Source organism: Dipodomys merriami, unplaced genomic scaffold (genome assembly GCF_024711535.1).
Source record: "Dipodomys merriami isolate MVZ:Mamm:240054 unplaced genomic scaffold, mDipMer1.0.p SCAF_19, whole genome shotgun sequence".
In the NCBI taxonomy this organism is placed as follows: domain Eukaryota; kingdom Metazoa; phylum Chordata; class Mammalia; order Rodentia; family Heteromyidae; genus Dipodomys; species Dipodomys merriami.
Genome location: NW_027203270.1, coordinates 17,515,122 through 17,532,432, shown reverse-complemented (window position 1 = coordinate 17,532,432; position 17,311 = coordinate 17,515,122). Strand labels below are relative to the sequence as shown.

Genomic DNA, 17,311 nt, shown 5'->3' with positions numbered 1-17,311 from the left:
CTTTCTATTTGTATGTGTACATACTTACTGGTCATTTTGGAAATAGGATCTCTCTCTCCTTGACTGGATTCACACCTGTTCTGTGATCCACTTATTTTAGTCTTCCGCTTGTAGCTAGGATAACAGGCATGAGCCACTGTGTTCCACTATGTTTAAAAAGGCAGTTCCTTGAACTTGTCTTCTCCAGGCTGGCCTCAAACCTTGATCCTCTCAATCTCAGCCTCCCAAGTAGCTAGGATCTTAGGCCTGTGAATGCACTTAAAAACTCTTGTCATTTTCTTTTCTTTCTCCCCCCGCCCACCTTTTTTTGTAGTATCAAGATCAACCCCAGGGCCTTGAACAAGTACCGTACCTTACACTTTTTTTTTTTGCCAGTCCTGGGGCTTGAACTCAGGGCCTGAGCACTGCCCCTGAGCTTCTTTTGCTCAAGGCTAGCACTCTACCACTTGAGCCACAGTGCCACTTCCAGCTTTTTCTGTTTATGTGTGACTGAGGAATGGAACCCAGGGCTTCATGCATGCTAGGCAAGCACTCTACCACTAAGCCACATTCCCAGCTACACACATCATCGTTAATTAGTCACACTATTATACAACTGAAGGCCAGGACTTATTCCTCCTGTGTAACTGTAACCGGGTGCCTGCTGGCCATCCTCTCTCCATTGTCCCCCCTTCTTCTCCCTCCCCACTCCCCCCAGCCTCTGATGACCACTGTTCTCTCACCCTGGGCATGATCAACCTTCTCAGCTTCCACAGAGAGTGAGAACATGGGGTTTCTCCTACTTAATGTGCTCTAATTCATCCATGTTGGTGCTAATGACAGGATTTCTTTCTTTTCTTTTGTTTTTTAAGGGTGAATGGCATTCCACTGCATGCACATGACACATTTTGTGCATCCCTTCATCCAGGGACAGGCACGGAGGTAGATTCTGTATGAAGGTTGCCATGCACAGTGCTGCAACAAGCCTAGTATTGGGGCTTCCTCAACCTGGGAGAGACCTGAGGAGACATAAAGTTACCACACAGGATAATTAGGGTTGGAAGGTCACTCATTTTGCATCTAGTGGACTGAGAGCCAATCAGGGAGGGCTTCCTGGAGGAGGTGACACTCCATCCAAGCTATGCAATGGAAGAAGATAAATCTGTCTAGGAGAAGCAATGGACCTGAGCCTGCTTAGAGGCCAGGGCCCCCTCAAGGAGACCAGATAAAGGCTGGGAATACAGAAGTCATGTCTGGGTGAAGGTCTCAGCCATTGGTCAGGCCAGGTCCCCACTGCCCTGGGCCACCAGTAGACAGCCCACAATAGAACCCAAGAGCTTCACCGAGTGTGCCCACCTTGGCTTCCCGGGGTGCCTTGCGCAGGCACAGGGCAACTGATTTGCATCTCCAAGTTGAGGGGGGAAACCCAGGAAGCTTGGCCCGGGGAACTAATCAAATCTCAGGCTAATAATAAACACCCCAAGTAAGGCGCCGGCTGGGCCAGAGTTTGCGCAGCTACGGTGGGAGCCTGGCAGGTGACCAGCAGCGGTGCAGCAGTGTGAGTAGCCGGGCAGGTAGGGCGGTGGGAAAGGGTACAGTCTGCAGCCCCTGCCCCCCAAGGGGGGAGTCCTCTGGGTGCTTGCAGCAGAAGCACAAACTTGGGGAGCTCCTAGCCCACAGCCCTGCATGTGGAGAGGCCCCCAGGCCGGACCTTTTGAGGGTACAGGGCTGAACTTCCAGGAGAGGATCCCGAGACTGCAGGGTGGGCAGGAATTGTTTTTCCTTTGGGTTGATATGGTTGCATCTTTCCCCTGCTATCCCTGCTGTACAAGGCTGGTGCTCTACCACTTGAGCCACACAGTTCTACTTCCAGATTTTTTCCCCTGTGGTCCTGGGGCTTGAATTCAGTACGTAGGTGCTGTCCCTGAGCTTTTGTGCTCAAGGTTAATGCTCTACCACTTTGAGCTTCAGCTTCATTTCCTGCCCTGGCTGGCTTTGGACCACAATCCTTAGAGCTCAGCCTCCTGAGTAGCTAGGATTACTGGTGTGAGCCAACAGCATCTGGCTACTTCCAGCTTTTTGGGGGGTTCATTGGATATAAGAATCTCACAGACTTTCCCCACTGGGCTGGCTTCCAACCTCAATCCTTAGGTCTCAGCCTCCTGAATAGCAAGGATCAGAGGCGTGGGCCTGGCGTGAGCCAGGGTGGTTTTAAAGGTCTGAGCAAAGGCAAAGGCTATCTGGAAGGAAGGACCTATTGCTTGGAGAAGATGGCTCTTGGTCCCCACCTTGTACAAGGACATGCCAACCCCTGTACGGGGTCAGTCTGGATTTGCAGGCCTCCTACTTCGTTGGCCCCCACACCCCAGTCTTAGAGTGGGTCTTTTCTTCATCTGTGCCCGGCGACCATACCCAGAAAGTGATCACACACATTTAGCTGCTTAGAGAGTTCAGCAGGGCAGGGGCTAGAGGCATTTGGGGCAGGCTGAGGTTCTTTGGGGACCCAGGATTAGGGGTCAAAAGGCAGCCAGAATTGCAATCCTGTGTCCACAAAGTCTTCCTCGTGCTGGGGAATCTGAGAGACCAGAGAGAAAAGAGTTCTACTCTGACAAGTTTTAAAAATTGACTTGATTTTTTTTATGTTTATTATTTATTTATTTTTTTTTTGGGGGGGGGGTCCGGTCATGGGGCTTGAACTCTGGGCCTGGCTGCTGTCCCTCAGCTCTTCAACTCAAGGCTAGCACTCTACCACTTGAGCCACGCCGCCACTTCCAGCTTTTTTCTTTTTTCTTATGTGGTGCTGAGGACTCAAACCCAGGGCCTCAGGCATGCAAGGCAAGCACTCTACCACTGAGCCACCTTCCCAGCCCCTTATGTTTATTTTTTTGCCAATCCTGGGGCTTGAAATCAGGTCCTGGGCATTGACCCTGAGCTTTTTCGCTCAAGGCTAGTCCTCTACCACTTGAGCCATAGCTCCACTTCCGGATTTTTTGGTAATTAATTGGAGATAAAAGTCTCAATAGACTTTGCTATCTGAACTGGCCATCCTCAGATCTTAGTCTCTTAGTAACTAGGATTACAGGCTGGTAGCACCAGTGATCTGCTATTTCAATACTTTTATCTGTTATTTGTGTCAACTTAAAAAGGGATATTTACAGGGCTGGGAAGTTGGCTCAGTGGTAGAGAGCTTGCCTTGCATGCCTGAGGCCCTGGGTTCGATTCCTCAGCACCACATAAGAAAAAAGAAAAAAGCCAGAAGTGGCACTGTGGCTCAAGTGGTAGAGCACTAGTCTTGAGCTGAAGAGCTGAGAGATAGCACCCAGGCCCAGAGTTCAGGCCCCACTACTGGACCCCCCCCCCAAAAAAAGGGGGCATTTACAGTTCTCATTAACAAATAAAAGCAAAGCCTGGTACTGGTGGCTTACATCTGTAATCTTAGTTACTTAGGAGGCTGAGCTGTGAAGGATCAGGTTTGAAGCAAGCCTAGGTAGGAAAATCCATGTTGGCTCCAGCCTTGAGCAAAAAAGCTAAGGGATAGCACCCAGGCCCTGAACTCAAGCTCCAGTACTGACATACACATACAAATACATAAATAATTTAAAGTATAAAATCAATTAAATGCCAACCATGTTAATTTAAGTAATATAACAAACAATGCTTTTTTTCTCAAATAGATATCTTGTCAAATAGAAATCAATGACAAGACTAGGTGCTGTGGCTCATGCCTACAATCCTAGATACTCAGGAGGCTGAGATCTGAGGATTGCAGTTTAAAGCCAGCCCAGGCAGGAAAGTCCATGAGACTCTTATCTCCAATTAAGACTGTGTGTCAATTGGCTAACATTGTGCAAACACTCATTCATACAATCTTATTCCAGGGCTGGGAATGTGGCTTCGTAGTAAAGTGCTTGCCTAGCATGCATGAATCCCTGGGTTCAATTCCTTAGTACCACATAAACAGAAAAAGCAGGAAGTGACACTGTGGCTCATGTGGCAGAGTACTAGCCTTGAGCAAAAGAAGCTCAGGGACAGTGTCCAGGCCCTGAGTTCAAGAGAACCGGAACAGAACACTAGCTATAAACTTGCTACCTTAGCGATTGCCAGAGCCAATTTTATAAATTCAGAGTCTGAGAAAATGAAAAATCATCTTTGCTAAGATCAGTAGGTGTAACTCCTGTATAAAAGTAGTTTTAGATCTGGAACAGAAGCCGTGGCAGACAACTGATTTGCTGCTGACCTTCCTGCTGATGCCACATGGTACCGACATGGCTCAGGCCCCTCCTTTGTACCAGAAGACACTGCCTGGCCTGCACTATCTTGAAGCTGGCATTTCTTAGCTTATCTGACCACAGAGGCGGTTCTTGGTACAGCACCTGTTAACTAGTCAGGCATGGCAGGAAGCTCAAGCATAGGCCTCTAAGAATGGTCCCTGTTGGCTGCTCTCTGGTCTTGGGGTGCTGAGCCCCACTGAGGCCAAGGTGTGACCCAGCCACAGGTCCTGAGTGTGAGAGGTGTTCTCTCTATCTTGTCCATCTGCAGAGAAGCTTTCTGAAGGGTTTTCTGGGAGGGTAGAGGAGAAGGGATCAGAGATAGCACTTCTGATCAGTTGGGTGTTCCATTAGGAGTTCACCTGGCCACTGTCTCCCCCACCTGGTCCAGTGGCTGGGTGGCTTCCAGGCTGCGGATGAGTCTTTTTTTAATTTTTTAATTTTTTGTTGGTCATGGGATTGAACTCTGGGCCTGGGCGCTGTCCCTGAGCTCTTTCTCACTCAAGGCAAGAACTCTACCACTGTGAGCTACAGCTCCACTTCTGGTTTTCTGGTGGTTCATTGGAGATAAGAGTCTCATGGACTTTCCTGCTTGGGCTGGCTTTGAGCTGTGATCCTCAGATTTCAGTCTCCTGAGTAGCTAGGATTCTAGGTGTGAGCCACTGGTACCCAGCTCTTATTTTTATTTTTTTCAGCAGTACTGAGGTTTGAACTCAGGATCTTGGCATTCACTCTGTTTGCTTGCTTGGCTGTTGCTCTACCACTTGAGGTATGCCTCCAGCCCTTTTTTTGCTAGTTAATTGGAAATGGAGTTTTGAATACTTTTCTGTCTGGGTTGGCCTTGAACAGTGTTCCTCAGATCTCAGCCTCCTGAGTAGCTAGGATTATAGGCATGAGCCAATCAATACAGAACATAGTCAACATTTGAAACTAAGAATAAAAGATAGCAACAGAGAGTTCTCTTTCTCTCCTTTTCTTTCATCTGCCCAGTGTCTGTCATTTATAGGAATAGTGGCTCATTGACAGAATTTCTACACAGTCAAGTTCATCTGTATAAAGCGTACAATTTGCCAGGTACTGGTGGCTTATGTCTGTAATCTTAGCTACTCAGAAGGCTGAGATCCGAGAATTGCTGTTCAAAGTCAGCCCAGGCCAGAAAACCCCATGAGATTCTTACCTCCAAATACACATTAAAAAAAAAAAAAAAAAAAAAGAAGTGGGGGATGGAAAGGTGGCTCAGTGGTAGAGTGCTTGCCTGGCATGCATGAGGCCCTGGGTTCAATTCCTCAGCACCACATTAGCAGAAAAGGCCAGAAGTGGCGCTGTTGGTAGAGTGCTAGCCTTGAGCTGAAGAGCTGAGGGACAGCGCCCAGGCCCAGAGTTCAGGCCCCACAACTGACCAAAAAAACAAAACAAAAAAACCAAAAAAACGCCGGGCGCTGGTGGCTCACACCTGTAATCCTAGCTACTCAGGAGGCTGAAATCTGAGGATCGCGGTTCAAAGCCAACCCGGGCAGGAGAGACCGTGAGATTCCTATCTCCAATAAACCCCCAGAAAACCAGAAGTGGCGCTGTAGCTCAAGTGGTAGAGCACTCGCCTTGAGCTGAAGAGCTGAGGGACAGCGCCCAGGCCCAGAGTTCAAGCCCCACGACCGACCAAAAAAAAAAGCTAGAAGTGGGGCTGTGGTTCAGGTGATAGAGCACTAGCCTTGTTTGAAAAACACTAAAGGAGAGAGTTGAGGCCCTGAGTTCAAGCTCTACTACCAGAATACATATACACTAAATAAAAGATACAATTTCACGCTTCTAATATGCCTACAGAGTTCTGTGATAATACAATCTATAATGTATTTTAGGACAGTGTAAATTACATTCCTGTAATTTATAGTGATCAAATGACTGTAATTTACTCAGTCTTGTGTGTGTGTGTGTGGGGGGTCTGGGTTCTGTCCCTCAGCTCTTCAGCTCAAGGCTAGTGTTCTACCACTTGAGCCACAGCGCCACTTCCGGCTTTTTTCTGCTTATGTGGTGCTGAGGAATCAAACCCAGGAGGTCATGCATGCAAGGCAAGCCTTCTACCACCGAGCCACCTTCCCAGCCTCTACTCAGTCATTTCTTAACTGATGGACGTATATGTTACTTTGGCTGTCACAAACATGGCTGTAAGGAATCCTAACTTTTTTTGCTGCAGGAAAAATCCCAGCGTTTAGTCACTGAGCCAATTGTGTTCCAGGAAGGTCCTTCCTGATTATTTTCCTTACATAAAGAAGGAGTGTCACTTTTCCTGTGGCTTAGCCAATGGCCAGTTTTAAACTTGTAGATTTTCAACATTCTGTTAGGGGGAGATGGCATGTCCTTTGAATTTGCCCCTCCATGAGAGGCATGAGACCAACATCTTTAACGTGTATTTCCCTGTCTGTGAACTGCCTGTTAATGGCCTTTGCCCAGTGTTCTGTTTGATGGCTGTTTTGTTTTGTTTTCTCTTTCTTTTGCAAATGTTTCTGTTTTCCCTGTGTCTGGGGGGGCTTCCCATAAGAAGTTTGTTGTCATCAAGGTTTTTATCTGTTTGCTTTGTCTTGGGTGTTTGGTTTTATGTTTTGTTTTGTTTTTTTTCTATGTATTTCTAGGTTTTAGATCGAGAAGTCTTTCAGGAGTCCAAGCTTGTAAAGAAACTACCACCTGGTGTGTATGTAGGGGGGGAGGGGTGCAGGGTGGTGGTGGAGCTTGAAATCAGGGCCTAGATGCTGTCTCCCAGTTTCTTTTTGCTCAAGGCTAGCACTCTACCACTTTGAGCCACAACTCCACTTCTGGTTTTTGATAGGTAATTGGAGATAAGAGCCTCTCTCAGGGGGCTGGGAAGGGCTTGCCTTGCATGCACGAAGCCCTGGGTTCAATTCCTCAGCACCACATAAACAAAAAAGGCAGGAAGTGGCAGTATGGCTCAAGTGGTAGAGAACTCTAGCCTTGAGCTGAAGAGCTGAGGGAAAGTGCCCAGGCCCAGAGTTCAAGGCCCATGACCGACAAAAAAAAAAAAAGAGTTTCTCAGGGCCTTTTCTGCCTGAGCTGGCTTCAAACCACAATCTTCAGATCTCAGCTAGGATTACATGCATGAGGCACCTGCGCCCGGCTTGATGACCTTGATATTTTTTTTTTCCTCTTACCTTGAAGTCTTTGGGGACCTTTTTCATCATCTAATAATCTGCAGGCTTACCTCCTGCTGAGAGGGTCACAGTTCTTCCCCGCCCTGCCCCACCCCTGGGTCTCTCCTGGCTGTCTCTGCTCTGGCCCCATTCTATTCTCTAAGCATTACCCAGACCCTTTGCGGGTCTGGCATCCTGCTTAGTCACCCCACACTTGATTGACAGCACCCAGTGATCCAGCCTGGAAACTTTTCTGTTATGAATTGGAAAACATTGTCCCATATTTTTCTTCTGTTTTGTTTCTTTCTTTCTCTAGCTTTCTCTTTCTTTCTTTCTTTCTTTTCTTTTTCTTTTCTTTCTTTTCTTTTCTTTCTTTCTTTTCTTTTCTTTCTTTCTTTTCTTTTCTTTCTTTCTTTCCTTCCTCTCTCTCTCTCTCTCTCTCTCTCTTTCTCTCTTTCTCTTTCTTTCTTTCTTTCTTTCTTTCTTTCTTTCTTTCTTTCTTTCTTTCTTTCTTTCTTTCTTTCTTTCTTTCTTTCTGCCAGTTCTAGGGCTTGAACTCTGGGCCTAGGTGCTGTCTCTGAGTTTCTTTTGCTCAAGCCTAATGCTCTACCACTTGAGCCATAGTGCCATTCATGGCTTTTTTTTTTTTTTTTTTTTTTTTTTTTTTTTTTTTTTGTCAGTCGAGAGGCTTGAACTGTGGGCCTGGGCGCTGTCCCTCAACCCTTCAGCTCAAGGCTAGCACTCTACCACTTGAGCTACAGCGTCATTCCTTTTTTTTTTTTTTTCTGGTGGTTTATTGGAAATGAGTTTCTCGGCTTTTCTTGCCTGGGCTGGCTTTGGACTGCAATCCTCAGATCTCAGCCTTCTGAATAGCAGGATTACAGATGTGAGCCACTAGTGCCTGACTTACTTCTGGCTTTTTCTGAGTAGTTTACAGAAGATAAGAGTCTCATGGACTTTCCTGCCTGGGCTAGCTTTGAACCACAATGCTCCAATGCCAGCCTCTTGAATAGCTAGGATTACAGGCATGAGCCACTAGTGCCAGGCCTGTTTTGGTTTTTAATAGTAAAAGCATACGTAACAAAATATACCATCTTAATCGTTTTACACACACAATACAGGGACATTAAGCACATGCTCAATCACTACGGATTGACTATACCCAAAACTTTTTCAGTGCTCCAAACAGAAGTTGGCTTTTTGTTTTTGTTTTCCAGGATTTGAATGCAGGGCTTCATCATTATCCCACTTTCTTGCTTATGGCTGACACTTTTATCACTTGAGCTATGCTTTTAACTCAGCATTTTGCCGATTAATTAGACCCAGTTTTGTAGACTTTTCTGCTTGGGATGGCTTCAAACTCTGAACCTCCAGTTATCAGCTTCCTGATTAACAGAAGTGTTATATTCTCTATTCTTCCAGGCTACTAACTTTCCCTCCTCCCTGCCCTCCTTCCCTCTCTTCTTTCTTTTCTTTTGTTCTACTCTCTTTTGAGGCAGACTTTGCTATGTAGCCAGGCTTACATCAAACTCACAATCCTCATGCCTAGCTTACTCTACTTTCCATCTCCAGAGATTTGCCTATTCCAGTTACTTCATATAAGGGGCATCATATACTGTCAATCCTTCTGTGTCGGGCTTATTTCACAGTGACTCCCCTATGTGGAGCGCATCTCAGTTCTTCATTTATTCATTCATTTGAATATCTGAGTAATATTCCCTCTACACCCTTGTATACATTGAACACCTTGTTTATCTATCAGTCTTATGATGAGCTGATCAGAGGTTGTTTCTGCCTTTGGGCTATTAGGTTGTGTTCCTGTGAATGCTGGTGGGCCTGTTTGTATCGCTGCTTACAGATCCCTCTAGGGGTAGAGTTGCTGGGTCACATGGTAGTCATGTGTTGAACTTTGGTAGGAGTTGCGCAATCATTTTCCATAGCAGCTGGTGCACACAACTTCAGGAGGATGCATGAAGAGTTCATGTTTCTCCACACCTCTCACGTTTCTCTCATGACCCTCAATGTCTTCCCATGTGCTTATGTTGACCATATCTATCTTATTGTGTGTATGAAGGTGTCAGAAGAGTGTTTAAAAAAGTTGTGTGTGTGTGTGTGTGTGTGTGTGTCCGCACGCATGCGTGCGCTATGCCTGGAACTCAGGGCCTGGGCACCATCCCTGAACTTTCTCCTTCAAGTTTTATGCTCTGCCACTTGAGCCATAGCTTCACTTATGGCTTTTTTATGGTAGTTAATTGGAGATAAGAGTCTCACAGACTTTCCCACCTGGGCTGGCTTCCAACTGCCATCCTCAGCTTTCTGAGTAGCTAGGATTCCAGGCATGAGCCACCAGCACCTGGCTGAACATATTTTCAATACACTGAAAGTGGGTCATCTCTAAGGTGCAAATCACACTGCACAGGACCTGCCTAACAGGCAGAGTCACAGTATGGAGTGAGGGAGGTTTACTGAATTATATCTGCTATCTAGGACATGGCTTTACCTGCCCGGGAAGACAAAGAAAAATCTGTTTGAATCCACTTTAGGTTATGAAACCTATCATTGATTCTTAGGTGGGTAGAGTATCAAAAAGCCTGACTTGTATAATTCTCTAAGCTTTCTAGGCTTCTACTGACTGAGTGGAAAGTTTAATTACTATGCTGTCTCTCAGAAACTTTGTGATCTCTCTTCCACCATTTATTTATTTATTTATTTATTTATTTATTTATTTATTTATTTATTTATTTATTTATTTATTGAGGTGGTGGTCCTGGGCCTTGAACTCAAGGCCTAGACACTGTCCCTGAGCTTTTTTGCTCAAAGCTAGCCCTGTACCCCTTGAGCCACAGGTCCACTTCTGGCTTTGGTTTTGGATGTTAATTGGAGATAAGAATCACATGGACTTTATTGCCTGGGTTGTCTTTGGATCATGATCCTCAGATCTCAGTCTCCCAAGTAGATAGGCTTACAGCTAAATTATAGCCATTAACATCAGAGTGTTGGAGAGCCAGATGGTCTTCTCAAAGAAGCAGAGCGTAAACAGTGATTCCCAAGGATGAGAAAGGATGAACCAACTGAAGGGGTTGAGCTGCGGGGGAGTAGAACATTTCATGCAGTGGAAAAATACTATGTGGAAAGAGCCTGTGGTTAGAAGCCTAACACAGAAGGAGGACAGAAAAGCAGGGACAAGCAAGGTGCAGCAGGTGTGAGAAAGAGGAAACTTTACAACAATCATTTTGCAGGAGGAGAAACTGAGGCTGGGAGAGGAGGATACCGTGCCTTCCTCAGTGAACACAGCCAGCTGGGTCAGAGGATGTCTCTGGGAATGAGGGTTGGAGAGCCTCTTGGGTTCCAATCTGCCTGCTGCCCTCACATGCCCACCTCTCAGCTCTGCAGGGCCTGGGACTGGAGGCAGCTATGGGATCCTGCCCAAAAGAGCAGTACTGGAATCCCTTGCTTCATCGCTGCATATCCTGCAAGCTGAATTGCGACCATCAGAACCTGAGCACCTGTGTGGCCTTCTGTAGTAAGTTCTGGGACTCAGCCAAGGAGACAGGAGGCCCACCATTCACCTCACTTTCCCCCAGATTCTCCTCTGGCCTCACAGTGGTGAAACAGGGGGTGGGGAGACCATGTAAAACGTAGCATTTCTTTACCCTTCCGTTTTTTCTGCTCCAGCCACACCAATTCATTTGTTTTCTTGAACATGCCACATTCTCTCCTACCTCAGGCCCTTTGTACATGCTGTCCCTTTGCCTGGAATGTATTTTCCTCATCCAGCTTCCCTCAGCTTCTCCCTACCTAACCTTCAAGTCTCAGCCCTCTGCCCAGCAGGAGTTAGACCCTCCTTTGTATGTGATTAGTTTCTTTTGAAATGTTTTATTACAGAAATGATCAAACATACACAAACATGGAGATAGGATTGCACAACAAACCTCTGTGTGCCCATCATTAGCTTCAAATTTTTTTTTTTTTAATCCTTATAATGCTGCTGCTGCCTTTTTATTTTCTAACTTTTTTTTTTTTTTTATCCAGTTGTGGAGCCTGAACTCTGGGCCTGGGCGCTGTCCCTCAGCTCTTCAGCTCAAGGCTAGTGCTCTACCACTTGAGCCACAGCACCACTTCCGGCTTTTTTCTTTTTGCTAATGTGGTGCTGAGGAATTGAATCCAGAGCCTCATGCATGCAAGGCAAGCACTCTACCACTGAGCCACCTTCCCAGCCCCTTTCCAACTTTTTTTACATGTGTTTTTTGTTTGTTTGTTTTTGTTGGTCATGGGGCTTGGACACAGTCCCTGTGCTCTTCAGCTCAAGGTGAGTGCTCTACTGCTTGAGCCACAGTGCCACTTTCAGTTTTTTAGTGGTTTATTGGCAATAAGAGTCTCACAGACTTTCCTGACAGGCTGGCTTTGAACCATGATCCTCAGATCTCAGCCTTCTGAGTAGCTAGGATTATAAGCATGAGCCATCCACGCCTGCCTATATGTGGGTTTTAAAACAAATTTAAAACTGTGTGGGCTGGGAATGTGGGTTAGTGGTAGAGTACTTGCCTAGCATGCATAAAACCCTGAGTTCAATTCCTCAGTACCACATAAACAGAAAAAGCCAGAAGTGGCTCTGTGGAAATGGTAGAGTGCTAGCCTTGAGCAAAAGAAGCTCAGGGAGGGGCTGGGAAGGTGGCTCAGTGGTAGAGTGCTTGCCTTGCATGCCTGAGGCCCTGGGTTCGATTCCTCAGTACCACATAAGCAGAAAAAACCGGAAGTGGTGCTGTGGCTCAAGTGGTAGAATGCTAGCCTTGAGCTGAAGAGCTGAGAGACAGCGCCCAAGCCCAGAGTTCAGGCCCCATGACTGACAAAAAGCAAAAACAAGAACAAAAATAAAACAAAAACAGATATCAGCTGGTTGCCAGTGACTCATGCCTGTAATCCTAGCTATTCAGGAGGCTGAGATCTGAGGATCTTGGTTTGAATCCAACCCAGGCAGAAAAGTCCTTGGATCTCTAATTAACCAATCAAAAACTGGAAGCGGAACTGTGGCTCAAAGTGATAGTGCTGGCCTTGAGCAAAAAGAACTCAAGAACAAGCTGGGTGCCAGTGGCTCACACCTGTAATCCTAGCTACTCAGGAGGCTGAGATCTGAGGATTGTGGTTCAAAGCCAGCCTGGGCAGGAAAGTCTGTGAGACTCTTGTTTTTGTTTTTGTTTTTTTTTGCCGGTAGTCAGGCCTTAACTCTGGGCCTGGGCACTGTCCCTCAGCTCTTCAGCTCAAGGATAGTGCTCTACCACTTGAGCCACAGCGCCACTTCCAGCTTTTTCTGCTTATGTGGTGTTGAGGAATTGAACCCAGGGCCTCATGCATGCAAGGCAAGCACTCTACCACTGAGCCACTTTCCCAGCCCCAGTCTGTGAGACTCTTATCTCCAATAAATCACTCAGAAAAGGCCAGAAGTGGCACTGCGGCTCAAGTGGTAGAGTGCTAGCCTTGAGCTGAAGAGCTGAGGGACAGTACCCAGGCCCAGAGTTCAAGCCCCATGACCAACAACCAAAACAATACAAAACTCAGGAACAAGGAGCCAGGCCCTTAGTTCAAGCCTTACTACTGACAAAAAAAAAAAAAAAAAAAAAAAAAAACCCTCCAGGAAATGGAAACAAGGTTTTTTTTTCTTTCATTTCCTTTTGTCTTGTTTGTTCATTTATCTGTCTCAGGGAGGGGGTGTGGGGGGGGAACAGAAATGGCAGGACAAAGGGTAAACAAATGCAGCAATGATACACACTAGATACTATGTTGAAAATGAACTATACCCCTGGCTACAGTGGCTTACACCTGTAATACTAACTACTCAGGAGGCTGAGATCTGAGGATTGTAGTTCAAAGCCAGCTCAGGCAGGAAAGTCCCCCGTGAGACTTTTATCTCCAAGTGGCACTATGGCTCAAGTGGTAGCATACTCGCCTTGAGCTGAAGAACTGAGGGCAGCACCGAGGCCCAGAGTTCAAGCCTCATGACCGACCACAAAGAAAGAAAGAAAGAAAGAAAAGAAAGAAAGAAAGAAAGAAAGAAAGAAAGAAAGAAAGAAAGAAAGAAAGAAAGAAAGAAAAAGAAAGAGAACTATATAACTTGTGGGTGAAGGAGGGGGAAAACTGGGAAAGAACAAGGGAAGGGGTGACATTGTCCAAAAAGAAATATACTCTTTACCTGACTTATGTAATTATAACCCCTCTGTGCATAATCCTTACAATAACAAAAAATTAAAAAACATAGATGTGAACTAGATACATAAAAAATACTCTGTATCAAAATGTGTACAACGCAGCTAGAATAGCACTTAGAGGACAATGCATAGCCTTCAATTTGTAGGTAGTAAAAGGACCTAGATTGTTCTGGAATTGCTTTTTGAGAATCAGACTATGATTTCACTTTGATCTACTTTGAGACCAGACCCAGAGTTTTTGCAGGACCTTGTCATCATTCATTTCTGTCTCCCAGAATCTCTCAAGTGTCCCAAGGAGCCAGGCAAGTACTACTATGACCATCTCCTGAGAAAGTGTGTCAGCTGTGTCTCGACCTGTGGACAGCACCCTAAGCAATGCATGTATTTCTGTGAGAACAAGCTGAGAAGCCAAACAAACCTCCCCCCAGAGCTCAGAAGACAGCAGACAGGAGAGATGGATACCAAAGCAGATAACTCAGGAAGGTACCAGGGATCGGAGCATGGAGTCTTGGAGGCAGGCACAGGTAAGTCACCCAAGGTGAGCTTAAGTTTTGGGGCTTGATCTCAGGGCTTGGGCACCATCCCTTGGCTTTTTGGCTCAAGGCTAATGCTCTACCACTTGAGCCACAGCTCCACTTCTTCCCCTCCCTCCCCTTTTAGTTAACTGGAGATAAGAGTCTCACAGACTGTTCCGCCTGGGCTGGCTTCTGCCTGGGCTGCCTCAGGCATGTGAGGCATTTCTTTTACAATAGCCTATATGAAAAATACAAAATCTATTTTGTAGTTTTAATTTGCATTTATCTTCTTAGTCCAGGAGTTTTTGTTTTTGTTTGTTTTTGTTTTTGTATTTATTGTCAGTTGTGGGGCCTGAACTCTGGGCCTGGGCACTGTCCCTCAGCTCTTCAGCTCAAGACTAGTGCCCTACCACTTGAGCCACAGCGCCACTTCCGGCTTTTTTCTTTTTGCTTATGTGGTGCTGAGAATCGAACCCAGGGCCTCAGGCATGCAAGGCAAGTGCTCTACCACTGAGCCAACTTCCCAGCCCTACTTCTGGTTTTTCTTTTTTTTCTTTTTTTTTTTTGGTCGGTCGTGGTGCTTTAACTCTGGGCCTGGGCACTGTCCCTCAGCTCTTCAGCTCAAGGCGAGCACTCTACCACTTGAGCTACAGTGCCACTTCGGGTTTTCTGGTGGTTTATTGGAGATAGGAGTCTCATGGTCTCTCCTGCCCGGGCTGGCTTTGAACCGCGATCCTCAGATCTCAGCCTCCTGAGTAGCTAGGATTACAGGCGTGAGCCACCAGCGCCTGGCCCTACTTCTGGTTTTTCTGATGGATTATTGGAGATTAGAGTCTCACAGACTTTCCTGTCCAGGCTGACTTTGAACCGTGATCCTTAGATCTCAGCCTCCTGAGGAGCTAGGATTACAAGTGTGAGCCACCGGCGCCTGGCAGTCCAGGAGTTTTGGAAAGGATGAGTTATGGAAATGGGGTGCAGAGTGTAGCTTAGGAAATGAGCCTCCAGCTTTGCATGCCAGAAACCCCAGCCCATGGCCAAAGCCCTCCCCCTTGGCATTTCTCCTTGCCTTTGCTCTTTCGGTGTCTGGAAACGGGCACCCCAAGGCCCTATGGTGGAAGGATGTGAGACAGACTCAGTGCTCACAGGTGATAAGGACCCCTGGCCAAGTCCATTCTGGATGCCAGGCACTATCTGTAGAGCATTTTTCTTAATCTTTCTTCTGCAAGGGCAGGTTTCCACCCCTGAGTTCTCCTGGTTCCCATCTATATCCCTTGTTCTCTCTCTGGCCCTGCTTTCCAAGTATAAGCTCACCCAGGAAGGCTTCTCCTCCTTGGAAGAGGCCCTGGGTTCAGAAGTGATGGAGGGAACATCCATCCATCCATCTATCCATCATCCACCCATCTATCAATCATCCATCCATCCATCCCCCATCCATCCACTCATCCATAATTCATCATCATCCATCCATCCATCCATCCATCCATCCATCCATCCATCCATCCATCCATCCATCCATCCATCCTTCTTTAGGACAGTTCCAGTTTCCCACTCTAGCATGTGGAAGGCAAAGAGGGCCAGCTTGAGATGGTCTCTATGACTTGGAGGAAGATGCTATCAGTATAGAGCAGAGGGGTCAGTTCCCTTCAGGATCCTGGACTGGCTACTTGCAGGGTAGATTGTGTGGGCCTAAGGAGGGAAAAGACCATGGCAGGGGCTTGGGGATCCCTGGGATGGGGAGGATGGAATGGCTGCTGATCTACGGAGAGGAACTTGAAGACTGTGTGTACCTCTCCTAATCCCAGTCTCGCCTCGCTCGCAGGGGCCCTGGGTCCCAAGGGGAGCGCTGAGCAGCTGGTCCTGGTCTACAGCACGCTGGGGCTCTGCCTCTGCGTGGTCCTCTGCTGCTTCCTCGTGGCCATGGTTGCCTGCGTCCTCAAGAGGAACGGGGAGCCACTCTCCAGCCAGCGCAAGCCCACGCGCAGGCCCGCCCACGGTGAGTGCTGGAAACTGAGTCCTTCTCCTCTTCCTGCTCGGTGACAAGCGAGGGCCAGCGTGCCCCCCGTCACTGGCGTCTACACTGTCAGCCTTTGGCAGGAGAGCCTGGGGCGTGTGGACCACCCCGGAAAAATCAGGTTGAAGAGTGTGGGCGGGGGTGGCGGCTTGGGCTCCCCGGGGAGCAGGCTCCCTAGGACGTCACCTTGGGGTGGGATGGATGGTCAGTTCCGGGCCCCGGCGAGCGGGGTGGCCGTGGGGTCGTGGGTCAGGGGGACCTCTGCGGTCCCTGTGGACTTGGGGGGGGGGTGATCGGTGCTCCTGGGATCCCCCCCCCACACACATGGCCTCCCTTGTTCCCCTCCTCTCCCCCCCCCCCCCCGGCCTGCCCCGTGCAGAGCCCGCCATGGAGGCCGGTGGAGTCCCGGGCGCGATGCCGGGGCCCGTGGAGACCTGCAGCTTGTGCTTCCCGGAGCGCGGGGCGCCCACCCAGGAGAGCGCGGGCACGCCCGGGACCCCAGGCCTGGAGGGCAGCGGCAGGTTGGCGCCAGGTGTGGGCGCGGCCGCCCCGCCTTGCGTGCGCGCCCCCGACGACGGCTGCGGCGGCGGCGGCGGCGGCGTGGCGGTGATGATGCACGCGCCTGCCCAGGCCGCGCGCCCGGGCGTGTGCTGGTGACGGCATGGGCGGACCCAGAGCAGAGAGGCGTGAACTGGACCAGCTCTGGAGCCTGGAAGAGAGCCGCGAAGGACGAAGGAAGATGGAGAGGCCGGAGGAGGAGGAGGAAGAGGAGCGGAGAGTGTCAGGGAATTGGGGTCGTGGGCAAGGAGGCGGGGGTGGGGGTCAGGGCAGGCCCAGGGTGAGCTGGAGGTCGCCATGGCCTAAACACATGCAATAAAGGCACCCGTGCCCGCCGGTCCCAGCGCCCAGAGTCCCTTCTCCCCTGAGTGCTTCGAACCTGCTTTTGTGGGGTGCTCGCTGGAGCTTTGCTTCTCCATTTAAAAAGGAGCGAGGAGGAGATGGAAAAGCTGAAGGGTGGGGCAGGGGAGAGGGGGTGGCCCAGAACCGGGGGAAGTAGAGGCTGGAGCTGTCTCTTCTCAGTAACAAACATAAATGTCCCTCTGTGGGTCCTTGGGGAGGGCGTGTCACACGTGTGTCCTCTCCTGGAGTGGGAGGCCAGAGCCAAGGTAGCAGGTGTCTCTGTAGCTCTTCTCCG

General features: G+C 48.4%; 1 protein-coding gene across 4 annotated transcripts; it reads left to right on the top strand.

Moving 5' to 3' along the window:
* Positions 1-1,442: 1,442 nt before the first annotated feature.
* On the top strand, positions 1,443-17,045 carry Tnfrsf13b (TNF receptor superfamily member 13B). 4 transcript variants are annotated; one of them, XM_070026775.1, is made up of 6 exons: positions 1,444-1,537; positions 6,875-6,929; positions 10,773-10,910; positions 13,866-14,114; positions 15,925-16,098; positions 16,496-17,040. In XM_070026775.1, exons 3-6 carry the CDS (start codon positions 10,802-10,804, stop codon positions 16,771-16,773), a joined length of 810 nt encoding a protein of 269 aa, XP_069882876.1. In that variant the 5' UTR covers positions 1,444-1,537; positions 6,875-6,929; positions 10,773-10,801; the 3' UTR covers positions 16,774-17,040. The 4 variants fall into 4 exon arrangements, with proteins under 4 accessions (XP_069882875.1, XP_069882878.1, XP_069882876.1 ...); XM_070026774.1 differs by lacking the exon at positions 6,875-6,929 and having other exon boundaries at positions 1,443-1,537; positions 16,496-17,039; XM_070026776.1 differs by lacking the exon at positions 6,875-6,929 and having other exon boundaries at positions 10,781-10,910.
* Positions 17,046-17,311: the final 266 nt, after the last annotated feature.

Excerpts from the sequence above, each read along its gene's own strand:
- Tnfrsf13b (XM_070026776.1), top strand. The coding sequence starts at position 10,802 with ATGGGATCCTGCCCAAAAGAGCAGTACTGGAATCCCTTGCTTCATCGC. Across the intron at positions 14,115-15,924 it reads AGTCTTGGAGGCAGGCACAG|GGGCCCTGGGTCCCAAGGGG; the intron begins GTAAGTCACCCA and ends CCTCGCTCGCAG. Across the intron at positions 16,099-16,495 it reads CACGCGCAGGCCCGCCCACG|AGCCCGCCATGGAGGCCGGT; the intron begins GTGAGTGCTGGA and ends TGCCCCGTGCAG.